We start from the raw sequence: 21,836 nt of genomic DNA, 5'->3' as shown, positions 1-21,836 counted from the left end.
TCCACAAAAATTTTTGAACAGAACTTTTCTTTGGCCAAATTTTCAACATCCTTATTTAACTCGTTTTTTGATTAAAATAGAAGTTCGATTTTCTGATATGTCCAAATGTGAATTGCATTTTCTTATAGTTGCATTTTTTTCAAAGAATTTTTCGAAAATCTTAGAACCTGGACAATTTTGTCGAACTTTGCCTACATCTTTTTCTGTCTTTTCTGTGAACTTATCTTGGAAATTCATTTTTTCAAAACTTTTCTCTTTGCGATTGCATTGAAAAGGCTCATTTTGGGACTCGATTAGGGTGACTTTGAAAAGTTACAAGAATGAAAGTATAATAGGAAATTGATGAATAAGAAAAAATGATAAAGATGAGTTGGGATGAAGAAAAGAGGAAGCTGGAGAAATAAGGGTAAAATAGGTGATTTCTGAATGCTTTTCAGGAATGAAATGAGGAAAGAAGATGATGATTGCGAAGAAAAACATTTCTCTGTTTATTATTATCATGTTATTCAAGTCACGAAGTAAAACTACTGGAAGCTGAAGATTTGAAGCGTAGGTTTTGGTAACTGAGCAGAATAGGAATGAACCTCTTTTTTCCTTCATCTTCAACTCCATGGAAACCAATTTTCCTTTTTTCTTCTTTTTCTTGTTTTCTTTATCATTCTCAATTCCTTACAGTTGAAAGATGAAAACCAAACACCTTAACTAACCAACATAAACAAATGACAACAATGATCCAAATGAACATCAAACTGTTTCCTTGTTGCAAAGATGAACCTTCATTCGAATCGATCTTTTTTTAAACAACATTTTCTTTCAGTTGCATTGCGATTTTATCATAGAACTTGACAGAAAAGAAGTTCTTAGCAATTAACTGAGTTCATTCAAGTAATCATTGGTTGACTTGACTTTTGTTCATATTTCTTGAATTTTATCATGTTTGATATTTAAATTTTAATACTTTATTCTAACGAAATTTTTCTTTCTTTTTCACTTACAGAATTCTGGAAATGCGTAAGGAAAAGAGTCGAGATGCGGCCCGATCAAGGCGGGGTAAAGAAAATCACGAATTCTATGAATTGGCAAAATTACTTCCACTTCCGGCTGCCATCACTTCTCAATTAGGTATCATGAGTTAGTACCCAATGGTTTGTCAGGCGATTAGAAGGGAATTAAATCGGAAAAAGGAAACAAAGGTTTTACTTTAATATTGAAATGGACTTTTTGTTATCGTTTCAAGGTTACATTTTTCATCTTTCAAAGTTTATTACCTTCGAATGGGATAAAATTTTCGACTTTCATGTTTAGAATGACCGAACAGTTTGTTGACAATCGATTGACTCGAGAATCGCTCTAAACTTTTGCTTAGCACTCGATTAGCTATCAAAGTTTTCAGATATGTAAGGGAAAGAATTTTCTTAAACCCTTTTGACTCTTGATGTCAATATTGATATCCATCGAAAGCGGACTCTTCATTCTATCTAAAAAGCTCATTGAGCAACTTTGAACAGCTTTAATTCATTCGATTTATTTATTTGTAATTTACTTTGGAACAACAATCTGGTTACCTTTTGATTCACCTAACTTTCTGTTTCAAATTTAATCTAAACATCAAGTTCATTACGCTTCTTCAATTTTTTATCAGTCAAATCATCAGTTACTGAACTTTGAGTTGAGCTTGAGCTTCTAAACCAAATTGAAGTTAAAACAGACTCGAATCGACTTTAATCTCAACCTTTGTGACACCCAGTTGTTTAAACTAGAATCTATTGTTACAATAGTAAACCCAATGATTTTCAAAACCAATCTCTTGATGAAAATGTTAAGAGTTGAACTTTGGCTTTTGAAAATTTTTAGTTTTTGAGCGATAATTTTTCCATCTTTTGGCCATCAAATGGTAAATTTAATAGAACCTTGAAAATTGACCTCAATTTTTCATGTCAACTTGGAATGGCTCATGAATATTATTTGATATCATTACTTGGATACATTATAATAAAGACTGCAATAAGTTGATTTAGATATGATTTGAGGCAAGTGAAAACAATAATTTCCGGAATTATCACAAGATTAATGTTGAGATAATCAGTTTGAGAGTAATATATTGACAATAGAGAGTTGCTATTAATAATAGTCTAAACTCGCCCCGAACAACTGAATGTTATTAACTATTGTGTGCCTATTCACACTGGTTAACCAAACACTTTGCCAACCCTTCCCAAGACATTTATTAATATTATCATAAATATAATATCCCATGATTTGTGGCCTTCAACACTTTGATCTTTCATGTTTTCAACTCTTTTTACCCTTTGCCTTTCATTCATTATTTACATTTAATCATGATATAGCAACATTGAATGAACCCGAAGTGTTGTTGACAGAAGAACATCAAATTTCCAAATTTTTTCTTTTTTCACGGAAAAAATTATTCTCAACTTTTTCATGACAAAATCTGATAAGAAACTTGATTTTCTTCAACATTTCTGTCTGACCATAAACTCTCGATTTAACCCTTTCAACTGTATCTTACAAACTTCAAAGAATCTAATGTTACGGAAAATTCTTGTCTTCATATAAACAGCTCTTTCTGGGTCAGACTAATGTTCATCTGTAAATCAGTTTTATCTCAACTGATCTGCTTTCAAATCTCATCTGATAAGCTTGATAATTTACCTGAAAATCAACGACAAATTAACTGTTTGATTAAACAATTAAAACGTCCATTAAGACTCTTGAGATTACCTTTTTATTAATATTTGATTTGTTGTTGTTATGAGCAAGATGATGCATTTTAATTGACATTATCATTAACAAGCTTAGACAAAAGTTAAAAGCTCATTCATTAGTTTGAAATGGCTAAAGTCTTATTAATTAATTACAGACGATTAACTCATTGTTGGATAACCTGATTGTTAGGAGGAAACAGATGCTTCATTTGTCGACTTCCCTTGCCATTAACATTTCCTAATCCAGATGAACATTAACATTGAAACATGCCGAGATGTGTAATTAAATTTACACAAAGTCACTTTAAAATCATTCAATTATCACCGAACCTCATTAAATCAGTTTTGACGGTCAATTGATAAGCTTAATAACAAAATATTAACTTCACTAATAATGAAAATCTCAACTTTCAATTTTCGCTCCAAAATTTAGTCAACTTTTTGTTCAAATTATCGAAAGAATTTAATTTTCCTTTTGTTAAAGTTGCAATGAATTATTGAGTTTCTATGTTTTCCTGAGTAACAGTTGTAATAGAGAAATGATTTCAATCTTGCAAATTGATAAACATTTCATATTGAACATTAATATTTGATTATGTGGTAAGCATAATTGTTTATCCTCATTTGTTGAACTGAATAATAAAAGATGGTTTAACATGAGCGCAACAATGTTTACTCAGCACACAATGTCTTCATATGAAATAAAGTCATAAAGTGCCATTAATCCCACTTACTTGTTATTGCACCTTTTCATGTTTTTTTAGTCATTTTTTTATTCTTTGCCTTCTCGCTATTGCTTCACGTTTCACTTGCAAAGCTTTGATTTGTTATGCTAGTTTTTTGTGCCATTAGACTCTTCACTCACCCATCAACATCTTGATGGTCGTGTGTCTATTCACAGTGATGAACGGTTGTTGGTAACAGTAAAGGAAGCAACAACAACTGGTTTACATAATTGTTTATCATGAAACATTAAAAAGCCAACAAGTGCCAATAAAGCAAACAACCAAAAATGCGAACAAAAAAATTAACTTTTTTTTCTGTTCCATCTTCATATATAACAATACCAATTCAACAGGGAAATGGTCAAGTTGATGAGTTGCTCATGTGGTTTTGTTTCATAAATTGTTAAACTTTAATCCAATCTAAAATGTTCACAAATGGCAAGAACAAAAAACCAGGTAATTTGCTTTTCTCTATAAGAAAAACATTTGTTGTTCTTTTTCCTCAGAATTAAAGTTCCTATAAAAATGCATCTTTTCCCTGTTGTTCAGCTTCCATTGTCCTATCTGAGCCAAAATACCTCTATAATTGAAAATACTTTTTCCTCTCATTTCATGAAACCATCAGCTAATTAACCTTTTTTGTTTCAATCAATAATGAGAACGGAAATGTTTACAACAAAAACATATCAACGGAAGACTTGAAATAAGAACTTTTCTCTTCTCAAATTGGGTTAAATTTAACTACTAAAGGCTTCATGAATAGCTTCGATTATCATGACAATGGAATGAAATTTTTTGTCCATTTCATGACAATTAAAATGATAACATCCTTTCGCTCCTTCATCAATTAACTATGTTAATATGAAAAAAAATTTCCTTTTTTCTATTCTTTAGTTATTCTTGTAATCTCATTTGTTCATCATGTTTATCACCATGAAAACAATGACGGTTAATCCAATTTGATGAAGAATAATAAAAAAGAGCCAAAAATTTGGAATTAATTTAATCTCTTTCTTTGTCCATTCAAGTAGCACCATCAGGGAATGATAATGGGTTATCAAGTTTAAATATTCAAATTTGCGATTTTCTGTGTTTTCAGGGAAGTTGATTGTTCAATTGATTTGGAGACAGAAAAGAGAGAAAACAAAATGATTCACAAAAAATTGTTGAATCACGTTTGCCTTTTCATCCTCTTCATTGCTAATACTTGATCCTCATCCTCATCATCCTTCTCATCATATTCATTATACGTGATAGGGCCGTTTCCGTAAGACATCACGTAGCTGTCTCTGTCTCTATCGTTCTCCACTTTCTTTCCTTTCAGTTTTCTCTTCTTTCTTTTTTTGTCTCTTTTCTAGTAAAAATGCGCCAAACGTGCTCTACTAACCCTGAATCGTGCTTAAACTTCAGCCCACATTTCAAGGTTACACTGATATTCACAATAGTTACTTCCCATTCAATGACCTTGTTTTATAACCCAATCAAACAAACTGTTTCCTCACAAAACACTATTTTTAGCACTTGACTATTCTGGGCTCATTTCAATATCTTTTCATTGCACCCATTTTAGTGCAAAAATTTTCATCAAATTTTACTTCCATTCAAAACTCATGAAAACTAAAGACACTGTTGATGAAAATTGGGTTGACATTTTAATTTTTACGTTCAATATTTGATATTTTGATTCATTGTTTGATTTTGAACACTAACTGATCGATGACTGAAGCATCGTTTATTTGAAAGCTTTGAAAATTTACTCAATCCTCACTGAATTTCGACTTAAACTTGCGTCCATTTCAATTTGAGTAACCATTTGTTTCCTTTTCTTGCATTGATAAACAATTCTTTTTTCATTCCTTCCCATGAAACTACTTTACTTTTAAACACCAAACGGACAATTAGAACACGATAAACAATGGAAAGGAATGAAAAGAAAAAAATTTTCTGGAAAAAAAAGTTATTTAAAAATGCTGATTTAAGAAACTTGCTTCGGTTCCCTTAACTAGTCAATGCAATCAACTTTAATCATTAATAAACCTTTTCTCTTCACAGATAAAGCATCAATAATTAGGTTAACAATTAGTTACCTAAAATTGAAAGATTTTTCAAACAATGGTGACCCAAATTGGTCAAAATTGGCACCCAATCCCAACAATCCACTTAAAAATAATAAAATGTGTAAGTATTTAACCAGAAAGAAAAAAGTCAAAGAAAAAGTGAAAACCATTGAAATGCCAGAAAAACGAGTGAAAAGGTGAATGAAAGCCACAAGATGATGTTGACTAGTCAATAAAAAAAGGTTGATGACAATATGAATGTGAATCGGAAAAGAGTGTAAAAGAAGGCGAAAAATACAATGAAAAGTATGATGTATGTGAGTAAATATTTTCTTGTGTATTAAGATTATTATTGTGATTTCTTTTTCTCCATCTTCCTCATCATCACAGCCAATGATGATACCAATATATATGTTAGTGAGACTATTAAAGCTGCAGGGATTTAAGCGACTTCCAACATTGGAAGAAGAAGAAAAAACTGATTAAGATTGATATACGAGAAGGATCTATTATGTTGACAATTCGCAAATAATAAAGTTATTAACGGATGACGACCTAAATATTGGTTAGTAGAGATGATGAGGTGGGAAGAGGCGAAATGAAATTACAAGTCTTTTTATTTGATGTTTCCCTTCATCACCTCATCTTCATCATTCTCAGTGGTAAATCTTAATTTTTCATCATTTTTGCTTCTTCTTCTTCTTCTCAGTTCGCAACATTGTTCACCAATATTGCATTATTGTTTGTACAATTGAGTTTGCCTTTTGATTAATACAATATTGAAATTCATACAGATTTGCAAAACCATCGATATTTGCAGTTTTATTTTTGCCCCTCATTTTTCACTCCCAGTCGAGCTTTGAGTTTTTCAGCTTAAATTTCATCTTAATGACAATCTTTTATGATTACTTTTCAGTTTCAACTTTCTTTGACTGTTTTTTGTTTGAAGAAGCCCAGAGAAGAGGTAAAAATGTTTGATGATTGATTCCATTGCAATTGAATATTCTGATCATGAACTTCATCATCTTCCTGTTTTCTTCTTGAAAGTTACCTTCTCTAATTGTGGACTCTTCAGATGAACAAGTTCAATGTTGACTGTTGAAATGAGCAAAAATATAGGATCAAAATTCTTGATCAGAAAAGAAGGAAAAAGAAGGCGAAAAGAAAAAAAATTTGTCTCTCAACTTGTTCTCTTTCATTTACCAGAAAAGTTGCAATTAAATTTACGTGATGATATTAACCACAAATCATTGTAAACCTTTTCTTGCATTGATTAGGATTGATTGTCAGGAAGACAAAAGTACAATGAAAACAGTTTCCTTGAAGCAACCTGCAAAACGTATGAAAAAAGGTAAAAACAAAAAAAATGGAGAAAAGCCGTTGACAAAAAGCTCGCCTGTCATTGAATGAAATGAATGGGAAAATAATTAGATAGTTTTGTTTACCTGTTAAATGCGATTGGTTTAAATTGAGTTGATCCTTAATCATTTACAGTATAATGAGGTTGGTTAATGAATGTGACTTTTGTTGGTAAAGGCCAAAGAGACCATCTTTTTTTGGGTTACAACTGAAACACAAAAGGCTCTTTTGGAAGCTTCAATTTTCACTTCAATTTTCACTTTAATTTTCGCTCCTCTCTGAGTGTGACTTTACATGATTTGGTGTTTTACACAAGAATTGAAATGTAAATTAATAAATAGGTTAATTTGGTGTTAACAAGAGAAGTACAATTTAATAGGTAACGGAAAACACGTTTAGACACTTTTTTTGTCTCTTCTCTGCCTTTTCTCTTCGTTTCTTACCTTTTACTAGGTTTTTGCTAGCTTTTCATAGTTTACTTTTACTTTTCAATCTAATTGAGACATCAAACTGTCAACTGCAATACATCATAATAATGATGATTATGATGATAATGAGGGTGATGATGATAGAGACACACTCGTAGACTATTAGCTTGTCGTGGGAATTGATTGTGTATATTTTGTTGTATATTGTTGGCTTTGTGATAAAAAAATAGTCGGCAAAACAAAAGGTAAAAAAGGTTATGCTAAATGTGATGAGCATTTCTTTGGTTCACACTTTTTTTTTCGTTGTCGCTCAATTGTTATGTTTCTTTTCACCTCATTTTACACCTTGTTTTACAGATAATATGTTTGATGTTCACCAAGGAACTCATATACTCCAGTCATTGGATGGATTTGCGTTTGCATTAGGTCAAGATGGAAGATTTTTGTACATTTCAGAAACTGTTTCAATCTATCTTGGTCTTAGTCAGGTGAATAGCTAGTTAAATTGGTTCAAATGTCCGTTTAAATTTGCAAAGTAAATTTTGACTGAAAAGGTTCAACATGAAGGTCAAAAGGATACATCAAATTATTTGCATTATTAGCATGAAAAAAGATTGAAGTTGGATTCTTGGTCGATCTATTCGAGGTTTCACAGAGAAATAAGTTTAAAATCAGAAATTAAGAAAATCGATTGAGATAAATAGTTAAAAATAGCAGATTTGTGCAGAAGAATTGTTTTCAGTTTCGTAAAAAAATAATTTTTCTCCCAAAAAATCGAAAGACAACTTTTCGAAAATAAAACCTGGTTAAAGTTTAAATTTTTAGTCTTAAAATGATCATGTTTCGATCGATGTTTGCAAATCGAATGATTCCTTTCCGAATGACCAAATAACCCATTCAAAAGATCACTTGAAGATTCTTGTAGGTTGATGTTAGGTTAAAATCGCATTCTGTGTTATTTGGTGAATTCACCTTTTTAGCAACTTTTTTGTTGGTTTAATGTTGAGTTTGATTCTGATGAATATTGGATTTTAAAACGGTCATTTCTCGAAAATGAATTTCGATTGAAAGAGACTAAATTGATTTCTATTTCTTTTTCCATTGAAAAGGTTGAAATGACTGGGTCAAGTGTGTTTGATTACACTCACCAACAAGATCACGCTGAATTGGCTGAACAACTGGGCATTACTCATACCAATTCATTGTCTTCTTCTTCCTCTCAACTGAGCTCTTCTCCTTTACCACCGGCCTCAGTTGGTTCAAATGCATCCTCCGAGTCAGACAGTCCATCTTATGGTAATTCAAACAATTTGATGACCACTTCAGATCCAGATCATTTAGAGAGGCGATTTTGCATCCGAATGAAATCAACTTTAACCAAACGAGGTTGTCAACATTTTAAATCAAGTGGCTATCGAGTAGTCCATGTAATATCACACCTAAGGCCCGATGCTAATTCAAGAAGTAAGCAACAATCAAAGGGTCAACACCTTTACTTAATCAACTTTTAACCTTTTCTTGTGTTTCCATCATTAGGAGAAAATCAAAATGGTCCAGTTAAACTTGTAGGCCTTGTTGGTATTGCAATTGCTCTTCCGCCACCTTCTGTTAATGAATTACGATTAGAACCCGATATGTTTGTCATGAGATTAGGACTTGATTTTAAGATACTTCATTGTGAACCAAGGTAAGCATTGTTTAAATTGATTGTAACCCTAAATGGCTTCAATTGAGATATTAACAGTTTTTAATGGTGATTGATGGATGAAAGATTCAGTGAATGGTAAAGGCTTTAACATTTTTTTACGGAATTTTTTGTTCTTTTCGTTTTGTCCTGCAAAATGTTTTAATGAAAAATGAACATCAATATGGTTACTATGGGAATAACCAGAATAATAAAGGAATGATGATGAGGAAGATGAGCCAATTGAAGCATAAGTGTGTCTAATGAATGTTGGAAAGAGAGAGACCAAGAGAGGAATTAATGTATTCACATGGAGAAGATAATTAATTTGACTTGATGGACAATTAATCGAACCATTAGCCTTATAAAAACATGATAATTTTCATATGAAAAGTAAAACTGGAAACATATTATTCACAAATCGTAATGTATTATATAAATATCATCATTTTTAACGCTACCCAAAGGAATTGAGAGGAAGAGAGAAGACAGATGATGATCGTCATCATTATCATCTTTATCGTCAAAGGTTTCAAAACAAATGCATTGAAACTAGTGGAGGATCCTTTTTTTTCAACTGTTTTGTTGTTACTGGTTTTTAGTTAGTTTAGAGATTCTAATTACTCGGTTCAGCAATTAAAGCCCTAAAAAACAATTTGGTTTAAACAATGGTAATAGAGTCAAAGTTTACCTTCTATTATATCATTATGATGATTATTTTTTTATTTACTTGGGCCTACAATCAAATTTTTCAAGCTACATAACATAAAATTGTCAGTAAAATTCATAACCATGACCTCGAAGGACCTTTATTTGAGGTCAACTCAACCGATTAAATAAACCACCCTTTATTATTTGTAATTGTTATCTTTATCACTATCAGGAAGGTTAGCCTTTCACTATCGCCGTTGTTGGTGGATAAAAACAATGAATCCTTTTTGTGTTTGTTTGTTTGTCTGCCTGTCATGATTGTGTCGTTTGCTTTCGTTGTGTTATTTAAATGATCTTGTTGTTTTTGACCATTATATTTTATCTCCTCGCCTCGTTTGATTATCCTTTAATCTGCCTTTCTAATATAAACATCATTAAACTGTCTTTAAAAACCAGAATATCAGATCTTTTGGATTATAATGCGGATGAATTAACGGGACGTAATATGTACTCGCTGGTTCATGGACAGGATGTTATTCAACTTAGAAAATGTCACCTTGATTGTAAGTTTATTTTCATGTCTTCTTGTCCTCTTCTCCGTCATCTTGAACACTAATCAACGATTAACCTGGTCCACTTTTAACCTTTATAATGGCCATAACAAGGGAAGTCATCTTGTCATACCTAAATGAACATTAAACTTGTTAGATATATTCTTGAAAAATTAAAAAAACTTACCTGTCTTCTTGGTCTACAATGAGTTGGCATCTTAATTATGATTAACTTGTTGTCTTGAAGATTATTTTTAATGACAATAATGAAATTTAAGTGATTCAAGTTGATTACCTTTTGTTGAAATAAAAATACATTTGTATTTATGATGCAACTACTAACGCCATCTTTTGTTTATAAATATAGTGATACACAAGGGACAGGTTATGTCTAAATATTATAAAATAATGAATAAAAATGGAGGATTCACTTGGATTCAAACTTGTGCAACATTAATTTGTAGTAATAACGGAACTCCGAATGGTAAAGGTGCTACTAATGGTGGGTCGACTAATGGATCGGAGGATCAAGAACAAAGCATTATAAGTGTAAATTATGTTATAAGGTTCGTATTGACTCTTTACATTTTTGCTTAAAATAATTGTCATTTAATGAGCGTTTAACTCGCGCCATTGAATTAGCGGGATTTTCAATTCATTGCTTGCTTCATTTAGTTAATAAGCCAGTTTTGTGCGAAAAAATTAGCTCAAGTAATGAAATTAACAATCAAGTAAATTTTAATTTAGCTTTTTCTTGACACAGTACAAAAATATAATAATTAGCGTTTCATTCTTCTTGACTTGCAATGACTTCTTTGCCTTATATTTTTAATACTCTTGAATCGCTGATTGATAATTATTTTTATTTTTTATTTCTTTATCCACAGTGGTTTAGAATATGATCATGTGATAATGGATTTAAGTCAACTTGGTGGGATAGGTTTGATAAATTCTGTATCATCATCACCAATTACAATAAAAACAAGTCCATCTTCTAAGCGGATAACTCCATCGCCTCCTTCACCTCTAATAGTTGGTCCACCGCCGCAGTCTGTTCCTCCATCTTCATCGTCATCTGTTTCTTCTTCATCTCCATCATCCAACAATCAAACAAATCAATTAACTTTAAACGGTAATAATGGTATAATTGGTTCCGGAGTGCGTCGTCCAATGCCCGGTGATTCTTGCTCTTCTCAGCAACAGCATGGACTTTCAAATGGAAACTCACCAGGTCATCATGCTGGTGTACCAACATCTTCAGCTACAGCGCCTTCAAATTCCATCAACGGTAATCAATCATCAATTGATTCATCGAAACGTCGCCGGTATACATCTAGTCCTGTTCGTCCCTGGAAATCACCTTCACCACCTTCAAGTGAATCTCCAGTTTCAAGTATAGGAGGATCAAATGGGTTAACCAGCGGAGGACACGGTGTTTTAAGTCCAGGTAGTCCAGGACCCTGTGGAAGCCCATCGTCAAATTTACTTCGCCATATCAGTGTGATTCGGGAAACTCCAGCCATCCTAAAGCCTCAAGTGGTTGCACCAGCAGCAGCTTATCATCATCCTCATCATCCTCATCATACTCACCCTCATCCCCATCATACCCATCATCATCAACAAACCCACCCTCATGGTCATCCTCATACGCATCCATATCATCAATCACCTCCTCCTCCTCCACCGCCACCACCGCCCCCGCCACCTCATCCTTCTCATCATTACCATCATTTGGTTGATCCTTATGCTGCCGCATATCACATATACAAGACTGGGGGTAATCCTGGACCTGGAGTACCAACAGCAGCAACTGCAACACCAACTCCAGTCACCAATAATCATCATCATCATTGGGGTGCTTATAATTAGAATAAGCAGAAACCCAAAATTGATGATACCCATGGAACAAAATTGCGATTGCAAGACATCTCATTTTGATTAAATTTTACCTTTATCAAATCAAATGTCACCCGATTCAAAACACTAGCCGCAAACTTAAGCACCAAGCTAATTACAACAGTAGTAAGAATAAGGACGAAGAAATCGATCATACCTATTGGATTTTATGATACCAGCAACATTCGAGTGAAATATGTTCGTTCAACAAGTCATCACAAGCTATCGATTTAATCAAGGATTAAACTACTGATACATTTCATTAAGAAAAACGATAGCCACTAACCAGCTGTTAGCTAACAAGAAATGATCTTTTTCATTGTGCAGTGTTATCAATTGAATAATTCAAGCAATCAAGCAATGCAGTTTATTTAAATCATAAAGCAATCATTTCACATACTTTGACTATATCATATGATAATTATATGATATTTTACTTCATTCAACTTTATGATTTTTGTTATACCAAGAAACGTAAGGATATCAACCAAGCGAAAAGTGTTATAATATAAATTTATTATTAATTACTGTGAAATGAAACTCAATTACCCACAATTTAAAGCCACCAAAAAACAACAAGATCTGCAATCAAACATCATCACTTTTAAAAAATTACGAACACTCCACCTTCAATGTTCTCTTTTTTTTCGTCATTTTCAAGAAAGCAAAATTTTAAATGGAAATAATGCAATTTTAGGTTCAAATTTTATGCAAAAGTAACATTTGCACATTCGAACAAAAAATCAATTCAAATTAAATAAAACAAACTGATATCAAAATAAAGAGAAGATATCATTTAATATATAAATCGTCTTCGTTGATTCATTTAAGAAACTCAAATTTTTAAATGTATCTAAATATTCCAGCTCATTGTGATGATGCGATGACCATTCAAATTATGAAAAGGTCAACTCTATTGTATGATACATGTATGACTATCAAACCTATTTATAGCATATTAATGTCAACATCTAGCAGAATCAAAATTTCTGGATTTTCCAGGTTTTAATTTGATTTCCCTGTCAGGAAAAGTTTATCATCTATCCTTCATGTCAGTCAAGATGAATAAGATGTCCATTAGATGAGTGTCGGCACAATTTAGGAAATAATGATAACAATAGCAATAATAATATCCAGTTAATGTTGATGTTAAAATAGCTTTGAACCATTAAAGAAAAGGTAAGAAAGAGCATTTCTATTATTGTAGATTAAAAAAGTAGATTTAAAGATTCAGACTCACACATTTAATCAAGGCTACCAACTTATTGATTGACCAACAATTGAATGGCTAACAATTGAATGGTAAACAAATATCTATGGAAGGTTATTGTTGGCTAAAATTGGACTGGAAGTTGATGTTATCCGAGAAAAGTGTCGCACAAATTATTACCATTTACTGAATGATAAATTGAATTGTTTATTTTTCGTTTCTTTTTATTCACATCAAGTTGATTGTTTAACATAATCATCTTCACATTTACAGGTTTCATATGATATTTCCTGGTGATACGTTTGTTTTTGAATAATAGTGTTGACGATAGATTTTCAAAAATGATTTTGTCTGAAAATAATAATTAGTCCTTGAAAATAGGCAAATAATTGGCATAAATTAAGATAGAATGATTTTTTTTTCGTAATTTGTTCAATTCTCTGGTAAATTGGTGAATCAGATTGATTGTAAGTGACTTGACATGTACGGTTGAACAGCAGTGAAAACATGATCAAGTTGAAAAGTAACACTTAAAATAAACCAACTTTGATCAATCACCAACCGGTTCTTACAGATTTAAATCATTCTTCATCACAATTATTCTTCCTTCTCTCTCACCTTTCTATTTTCATTCTCACCATCATCATCAACTTAACTTAACTCTCAAAAGCCAATTCTTCATTTTTATTGTCCTTTCCGTTTCCAAACAAACCACATCTTTCCATTTTTCAGGACTCACCATCCTGTTGTCTATTTACTGTTCAACTTAATCGTCTATCCAACTTATATAACCAACAGTTGTTAAGAGTTTTTACTTTTTTTTTGTAACCAAAAGGCGATTTCAGTCAATGTGAATAGGTTTGGTTGATTGTCGATTCACAAGTAAAAAATCGTCTGACCAAAGTACAAGCTCAAATCATGAATGATTTGAAAGATTCTCTTCGTGTAATCCTTTTATGTTTATATCATTGGGTGGAAGCAATTGTCTTCTTCTTTGTTCCTGGTGAATGGAGGTACAAATCGCTTGAAAAAGAAGTCGTTCTCATTACCGGCGCTGCAAGTGGAATCGGTCGAATAGTTGCTCTCAAGTTGGCCAAACAAGTAAAGTGTCTGGTTCTTTGGGATATTAATGGTGTCACTCTAGAGGAGACTGCAGCCACTATCCGTCAATTGGGCTGCCAATGTGTAGCTTACACTGGGGATATTTCAGATCGTAAATGGGTTAAGTCCATGCCGGATAGAATTAAAAAAGACCTGGGAACTCCAGTGACCATGGTAATCAACAATGCTGGTGTTGTTTCGGGAAAAGATTTCCTAGAATTGACTGATGAAGAAATCCTTCGTTCCTTTGATGTCAACGTTTTATCCAACTTTTGGATCAACAAAGCTTTTCTACCAGATATGATCTCTGTCAATCATGGACACATTGTGACTATGGCAACTGTTGCCTCTTTCTTTGGGGTTCCTAAATTAACCGATTACTCAGCTACCAAAGCTGCTGTCTACATGTTACATGAAACACTGGCTTGTGAACTGATGCGAGCTGGTTTAACTGGAATTAAATGTACTGCTATCTGTCCTTTCCTAGTCAACACCGGAATGTTTGATGGAGCCTCGTCAAAACTCATTTCCACCTTGGAGCCTGAATATATCGCCGAGAAAGTGATTCATGCCATTCGAACTGAACAATTCATTTTAGTTTTACCAAGAATTGTTTACTATTTGATGGTCCTTCGAAGTTTCATTCCTTCAATGAGTGGTTACTATCTTTACAGAGCAGCAGGATTCCTTGAGTTGATGACCAAATTTACTGGAAGATCTCAGGAACAGAAAAATGGTAACAAACCCATCAAATCACATTAATCAAGTGCAATAATCTCAATTAACTTTAAATCAACGACTGGGCTGAAATGAGATACTAAAATGAGATGATCAACTTACAATTATTAACAAAGTGAGAAATATAAGTGACTTTTGAATAGACCTTGTAATTAACATTTCCAATTATCTGTATATCTTCATATACAGCTAAATCATAGCTAACTTCAAATTATCAATTGAAAACTTCTTTTTCGATTTCTTGAAATAAATTTTCAATCTTTTTTTGTTAACAATAATTACTTCAATTGGAAATATGTTTTATAAAATGTGTCTTTGAAAAGTTCAGAATTTCAAGAATATCTAAAATTAAAAGTTGAACAAATAACAATTGAGTGTGACTAACATGAGAAAATCTTTGGTATAACAAGTAAAATACAAAATTTTGTGATAATAGCAAATTTAAATTGCTCAGTAAACTATCACAATTGAAACAACTTGACATCGATGTCTGACTATTGAAAAGTTGTAAAGTTGTTGAGAGTGTTTAGTTGATTAATATTGTGTCCATTGATGTAACGAGTTATAAATTATTTTAAATGATTTAGAAATAGCTTTGAGGGTTCCATTTCATTGAGATCATCTGGGCAGAAACAGTTGAAATAGTCTTGTAAGGCTACTTTTACCAATTGCAGGAATTAGCTTGTGGAAGATGTTAAAATTGCTTGGTTCCGTTTGTAAATGAGAAGCATGAATCAAATTTATGCCAAAACGATGAATTGGAATACATTTTCTCATCAGTACAGTTAGCTGGTCCAAATTTGTGTAGTAATGCATAATCCTGACAGGTAATGATTCCATCAGCATCACAATCTTTTTGCTTGATTTTTAAGTATTGATTGACGGTTTGAATGGCACAGTAAATATTGTTTACACAATTCTCAAAATCTATAGTGAAAAAAGAGACGCAAATCAGTAGGATCCGTAAAATCAATTAAATTAAACTATCTTACCCATCGGGTTACTGGCATCATAACCAGGAGAACCAGCTTCAAACCAGTAATTTCGTGATACTTGAAAAGGACCACAAAAATAATCATCTTGACCCTCAGTATGACAGCGAACTTGATCATCGCACTCCGAGCTTGCCTTTTATTACGATAAGATGTAAAATAAATATCAATGAACAACAAAAGAATCAATCAAAAGGTAGGAAATATTGAAAATCGGTTGAAGTACGTGCAAATAATTATTAGATGTGATTACATCTATGATCAGGGAAATGATAAAAAGGATAATGTTTACTTACCGAGCAGATACATTTGAGACAATCATCATCAAGAGCATGAGGATCACCGATGGAAACATGGAACCAAAAAATCATGGCAATTATAGCATGAATAAAAAAGGTTGACTGCTGCTTAATCATGGTACTTCTTAACTGGGATAGGTTGAAACAACTTGGAAACATTTTGAACGTGTTTTTGTTTCACTGAATAGATATTTGAATCCAGATGAAGAGATGGTCTGTTGATGTGTATCAGATCAGATTAACTGAAAGTAAATTTTGATTGTTATTTTAAATGGTAAAACGAGTGTAAAGCTAAATGATAAGACTTACCATCAAACCATAAGATTTTAAAGCCTTTTTGGTTGGTGTCTTTTGTCATCATCTCACTCTCTCTTTCAATATATACATGAATCCAATTCTACTTTTTTTGTCTTGTTGATCACATTTTTTGTTAACATTTCAATTAACCCGATACTAAATCAGTACCAATTCCAAATGGGAAGTTAATCGAACTAAGTTACGGACATTTAGTCATTAAGAAGGCACAAACAAACTTACACAATGGAAAGAGAAGAGAAGCCTTTAAAAGAGAAGTCATTTTGACTGTCAATTTGTTGAATAAATTTTGATATAACAATTAATTTCATGAAAAAAGCAGGATAAAAGGTTGAAATTTGAAAGAAAACAAGTTAAATTAATTGAACTTAAGATGCAACTGAAATCAAAAGCTGATAAGCAAAACAAGCTTACAAGCTTTCGTTAGTAACGGCTAAATTTAGTCTAATAGCAACAACAAAAGAAAGAGATTACTCAAAGGGCAAAGTGGTAAACGACTTTTTAGTAAGCATACAAAAAACAAAGGATCAGCAGAGTAAGGCTTATTTTTCTGGTTTATTTACTCGTAATTTGATTATATTGAAATTTGAATTCTCTGTTCTGGTCTTGTTTCATCTCTGTTTGTGAATAATTGATTCTTAATCGTTCATTTAATTACTTTTGTTCCATAATAAACCAATGTCCAGAAATATTTGGTAATGTACCTTCAACATCCAGGATTTGTTTTTCTGGTAACCAAGTCTAGGTATGTTTCTTATTTTCTCATATTTCTTTGTTCTTCAAATTGTTACTATTCAATGTTTGAATGAGTTTCCGCAATTTGAATAACCTTTTAGATTCAGAAACATTTTGACGGTAAACACTGAAAGGATTGGCATAATCAGTAAAACAAATTGTTTTTTTTCTCAACACCATTTGCATGCTTATGTTTGATCATTCTGTTCCTACATTTGTCGCCTTGAGTTTTTATTTAAAGAATAGAAATTCAATAACAATTGATTGGTCCGATAAAAACATCATTTTCGAGTATTATATTCGTTCTTACTTTGTCTTTTCCATCTTGTGTTTTTTTATCAACGAAATGATTCATCAGATTTAATGTAACTATTCTGATAATCTTTTACTCTATTCCAATCAGCCATTCAATAGAGTAAGCATGTTCAAAGTTATCTAAAAACAGGTAGAAAGTAAAGATAAGGCTAATGATGATTGATTCAATTAAATAATGGAAAGCGGAACGGATTGTTACCTCAAGTTGATCTAATAATAAAGGTGGATTCTTTTGTTGAGTCCACTTTTCTGCTCCTTCACCATTCTCGTTTGACTTCCTTTTTTCCTTCTGTAGCGAAAGAGTAAAAAAATCTTCATCTTATTTTTGGTCTTCATTTATTCAGGTTTATTCAGCTTAGCAGCCACAGCTTTCAAATAAAGATCGATGAATAAATCTTTGAATTCTTCCTTTTTCTTCTGCTGTGGCTAAATTCAAGGGACTTGCAAGCTAACATCGTCGTCGAGATAATGTAAAATTCACGTTTCAAAACACGTACTGCATTGACTTTGACCTAAATTGTGTTTCATTCCGTTCTGATCGGAATAAATTGTTACTTTCCATTATCGCTTCCTCAATGGTTAATTGTCAAAAACATAGAGTTATAAGTTAGAATTGACAATAAGAGATTATTTTTATACAATGCCTATTGATACTCGAGCATCTCTCTTGTTTTTAAACTGAAATTCCGAATTGAATAGAATAAAAGTGAAAATAAGGTTAATTTGATAGTCGACTATTAAAACTTGCATGTATTTTGAAAGCGAAAACTAAACATGAGATAAAACAAAAGGTCTTCATCCAAATTTTATCCAACGTGATTTTTGTTAGCTGATGAACAATTAGAAGTAAGTCAAGATCAATTAATAAACTTGGAAATAGGTTTATAATTTGTTGTTAATTTTTGTGGATGGATCAGTTAGCTTCAAGTTACCAGACGATACTCAAAATTCTGGCGAAGAAATATTTTTTGGCTGCTAAAACTGTCTTATCTCTACACAATCATCGGTCATCAGTTTACTCTCTTTGTTTCAAACCTTTGAGTCATGTTAGTTTTCTTAAAACCATTGTTGATCCTTTTGATTGCCATAACTGATTACCAATGTTCAGCATCATTTTGGCCACCAATTTTCTATTCTTTTAACAGAGATACTTCAACTTCTTCACCTAAAGCCACAGGTATCAAATCAATTCTTGATCCATCAACTTGGAAAAAAACATCGACTGCAACTGTTAACCCACCATATGCCCCTCTTCCACCTCCACCACCAGCTAATTCCCCATCGACTCCAATAAACGTTTCAACACCAACGATAGCTGTGTCTCTACCATCTGTTTACTCGTCTAACCCTCCACCACCTCAGACATCGATCACTTATCTATCCAGCCCAGGTAAGCACTAAGAAATGGTGATGTCTGAAAATATTTTAACGTTAACTAATTTACTAACAGGAACTTACCCTTCTTCACATGATTGGCGTCTTTCTAATCAGTATCCATCTCGGAGTCCACCAGCAGAAACGATTAATAATCAACCAATTGAGTAAGTTGACAAAAAAACAAAATATTACTCGTAAAGAGCTGTAACATCGCTAACAAAATCCTAACTAATTGATATTTCAGTTTGGCTATTGCTTGTAGATTTGCATCGATTTATAGACCCAGCTCTACAGGATTATATTCATCTCCAACATCGCCATTACCTTCTCATTTGTCATTACACCCTCCATCGACATATTCCCATTATCCTACTTCTCATTTATCATCCCCAACAATTCCTAGTTCTAGTTCACCATCATCGACAGGATCTCCACATTCCTATGTTGGATACCGCTATTTTGGGTATCCATGTGTTATACCATCAACAATATTACCAGAACATTTGCCTAATCTATTACCTTATCAACAAGTGCCATTAGCATCAGATGCGACACCAGTATGGTCTCTGCCTCCTCTAATCTCACCTCTGACACCTTTATCACTTTTTCCGGTGGTTAACAAAATGGATGATGACTCGCCCCAAAAGAGTTGGACAAATGAATCATCCGATTCTGAAAACTCGCCATCAGATCATCCGTCGCAATCGAGTCACCACTCTTCTCACATGCATAGATCTGCTCGAGCAGTGGCCGAGTTATCTGGTCCTTCTGGAGTAACTGGAACCGTTGTTTTCACTCAAATTGTAAGCCATTGTGTGAAATGATTTGTGAATATTTTAATTATTTCAAAAAATTTGATTTAGGGCCATCATCCAGTTTCGATGGAAGGTAAAGTAATGGGACTGGCTCCTGGTCCTCATGGTTTGCACATTTACGAGTTGCCATTTATTGCTGGGGATTGTACAACTGCTGGTGATCATTATAATCCCAAGAAAACTGAACACGGAGGAAAAAATGATTGGAATCGTCACATTGGAGATTTGGGAAACATTTATGTTTATTCCGATGGAGTTGCTTTTTTTGAAGAAATGGATTTACAAATCAGTTTACACGGAGGCCATTCAATTGTTAATCGCACTCTAGGTGTAAGTTTGTCCAAAGTTATTACCTTGATTTGACTAATAATGCTATTACTTCGCATAAATTTCAGATTTCCGAAAAGGCTGACGATCTTGGTCGCGGAAATGATTTTCAAAGCAAGAAAGATGGCAATGCAGGAACTCCTATTGCGTGTGGAATCATCCACTTGCGTCCAATTTAAAAATTAGACCAATAAGAATTGAAATTAAATTTTGATTCATATACTAAATTACATTATCAAGTCTCTAATTTTGTAAGAAGAGTTTAAACAAATCATCATCATGTATTTAGCATAAACATTTCACAGCCTGAGGAATTAAGTTATCGCTGAAAAAATTCTGTGTCTATTTTACCCGTTTAGATTAGTTTAACATTCCATAATGAAAAGTGAAGTAAGCTTAGATAACTTGATTTTTTCAGATTGAACAAACAATTAAGGTTTTCGGACATGGCCGACTCTGAATACCTTGTAAACAAAAATACAAAAATTGTAAAACATTTCGTTTTTATTTCTTTTAATGTTTGATATTGCAGTGAGAATTCAATTTAAAGTAAATTATTAAGCTGAGGCTTTTGCTCGGACATGAACTGATTCAATTTTTACTTTAAATATGTTAGTAAGCTTAACCAGATTATAATCAGCTTACAATTGTTAGTCTAAACTTCGAGAAATTCACATTAAAATATGATCGAAAGTAGCTTACTCTTTAGCGCCCTCTATACACACGTAGATGAACGAACTGCTCAAACGCAAATTTAAAAATTTGCAGCCGTTGGATAAAATATGTTTATTGATACTTTCATTGTGTTTACTTTGACTTGGTGTACATAATTTATATTTGTGATAATTAATCGTGATATTTATTGTTTCTTCATTTACAGTGTTTACTTCCACAGTCATCTCTTCCTTCTTAAGCAAGAAATTTCATCGTTCTATTTTGACTATCTTTACATTCAACAAAAATGGCGCGTACAGTGCAACAAGTCAACAAGAAGAAACAGAAAAAGCTTTTACCAAAATTCACCAAGAAAACCACAAAACGTACCAAACCCGGAGTAAGATCATTAAGAGAGATAAAATTTTACCAAGCATCTACAAATTTATTGTTAAGAAAAAGACCATTCATGAGACTGGTTAGAGAAGTTACCCAGAAATTGACACTGCAAGCTCATTTCTGGCAATTAACAGCTCTCGAAGCCCTTCAAGAAGCCGCAGAAACATATTTAACTCATCTATTTGAACATTCAAATCTCGCTGCCATCCATGCCAAAAGAATTACAGTATTTCCAAGGGACGTACAATTCATCTTGCGAATCAAAGAAGATGATTTATAAAATGAATGAATGAAGAGTTGACCAAAAAAGGAATCATATGTATGGATTGAAATTTTCACAAAATTATAACTTATTTTGCTTTAAAATGAAATTAAGACAAGTTTATTTTACAACAATTAAATCAATTTTTTGGTAAATTAGTTCCAAGTCACCTTTAATCATTTTTATTCCAAAAGAGCCGCATTAAACTTTTTTTCGAGAA

The 21,836-nt window shown here is 32.6% G+C and overlaps 5 protein-coding genes and 1 long non-coding RNA gene across 9 annotated transcripts in view; 4 read left to right on the top strand and 2 right to left on the bottom strand.

The window, feature by feature from the left end:
• LOC107366526 (protein trachealess) overlaps positions 1-12,885 on the top strand; it is a 34,134-nt gene extending 21,249 nt beyond the window's left edge. The window contains exons 3-10 of one of the 2 annotated variants that reach the window (XM_089269152.1): positions 998-1,122; positions 5,504-5,629; positions 7,653-7,783; positions 8,405-8,759; positions 8,832-8,982; positions 10,087-10,193; positions 10,549-10,747; positions 11,069-12,885. In XM_089269152.1, the coding sequence (XP_089125278.1) occupies positions 998-1,122; positions 5,504-5,629; positions 7,653-7,783; positions 8,405-8,759; positions 8,832-8,982; positions 10,087-10,193; positions 10,549-10,747; positions 11,069-12,050 (2,176 nt within the window). In that variant the 3' untranslated portion in view covers positions 12,051-12,885. Of the gene's footprint in view, positions 1-997; positions 1,132-5,503; positions 5,630-7,652; positions 7,784-8,404; positions 8,760-8,831; positions 8,983-10,086; positions 10,194-10,548; positions 10,748-11,068 lie in introns of both variants that reach the window. The other variant, XM_015934150.3, reaches the window with a different exon arrangement.
• LOC107366573 (uncharacterized) lies at positions 9,666-10,555 on the bottom strand. Its single transcript, XR_001569708.3, has 2 exons — positions 10,369-10,555; positions 9,666-10,314 (listed from the first exon to the last, which is right to left on the bottom strand). It is a non-coding gene; the product is annotated as an uncharacterized LOC107366573 (long non-coding RNA).
• A 1,048-nt stretch (positions 12,886-13,933) lies between the features above and the next one.
• On the top strand, positions 13,934-15,150 carry LOC107366541 (17-beta-hydroxysteroid dehydrogenase 13-like). The gene has a single exon (XM_015934168.3). It carries the CDS (start codon positions 14,206-14,208, stop codon positions 15,148-15,150), a length of 945 nt encoding a protein of 314 aa, XP_015789654.1. The 5' UTR covers positions 13,934-14,205.
• A 258-nt stretch (positions 15,151-15,408) lies between these two features.
• Positions 15,409-17,193, bottom strand: LOC107366550 (lysozyme 2-like). Of its 2 annotated transcripts, none has more exons than XM_015934196.3 (4): positions 16,727-17,193; positions 16,415-16,632; positions 16,119-16,254; positions 15,409-16,053 (listed from the first exon to the last, which is right to left on the bottom strand). In XM_015934196.3, the coding sequence occupies exons 2-4, from the start codon at positions 16,574-16,576 to the stop codon at positions 15,821-15,823; spliced, it is 531 nt and encodes a 176-aa protein (XP_015789682.1). In that variant the 5' UTR covers positions 16,577-16,632; positions 16,727-17,193; the 3' UTR covers positions 15,409-15,820. The 2 variants fall into 2 exon arrangements, with proteins under 2 accessions (XP_015789682.1, XP_015789674.1); XM_015934188.3 differs by having other exon boundaries at positions 16,415-16,659; positions 16,727-17,098.
• A 30-nt stretch (positions 17,194-17,223) lies between these two features.
• LOC107370629 (uncharacterized) lies at positions 17,224-21,774 on the top strand. Of its 2 annotated transcripts, XM_015938612.3 has the most exons (6): positions 17,224-17,477; positions 18,928-19,172; positions 19,233-19,323; positions 19,404-19,962; positions 20,023-20,304; positions 20,370-21,774. In XM_015938612.3, exons 1-6 carry the CDS (start codon positions 17,431-17,433, stop codon positions 20,478-20,480), a joined length of 1,335 nt encoding a protein of 444 aa, XP_015794098.2. In that variant the 5' UTR covers positions 17,224-17,430; the 3' UTR covers positions 20,481-21,774. The 2 variants fall into 2 exon arrangements, with proteins under 2 accessions (XP_015794098.2, XP_015794091.2); XM_015938605.3 differs by lacking the exon at positions 17,224-17,477 and having other exon boundaries at positions 18,602-19,172.
• On the top strand, positions 21,263-21,634 carry LOC107372239 (histone H3-like centromeric protein A). The gene has a single exon (XM_015940444.2). It carries the CDS (start codon positions 21,263-21,265, stop codon positions 21,632-21,634), a length of 372 nt encoding a protein of 123 aa, XP_015795930.2.
• Positions 21,775-21,836: the final 62 nt, after the last annotated feature.

Source organism: Tetranychus urticae, chromosome 1 (genome assembly GCF_039701765.1).
Source record: "Tetranychus urticae isolate SD_2017Ah chromosome 1, NJAU_TeUrti_SD_1.0, whole genome shotgun sequence".
In the NCBI taxonomy this organism is placed as follows: Eukaryota; Metazoa; Arthropoda; class Arachnida; order Trombidiformes; family Tetranychidae; genus Tetranychus; species Tetranychus urticae.
The sequence above is the reverse complement of the archived record's forward strand: the minus strand, read 5'-3'. Positions and strand labels throughout refer to the sequence as shown.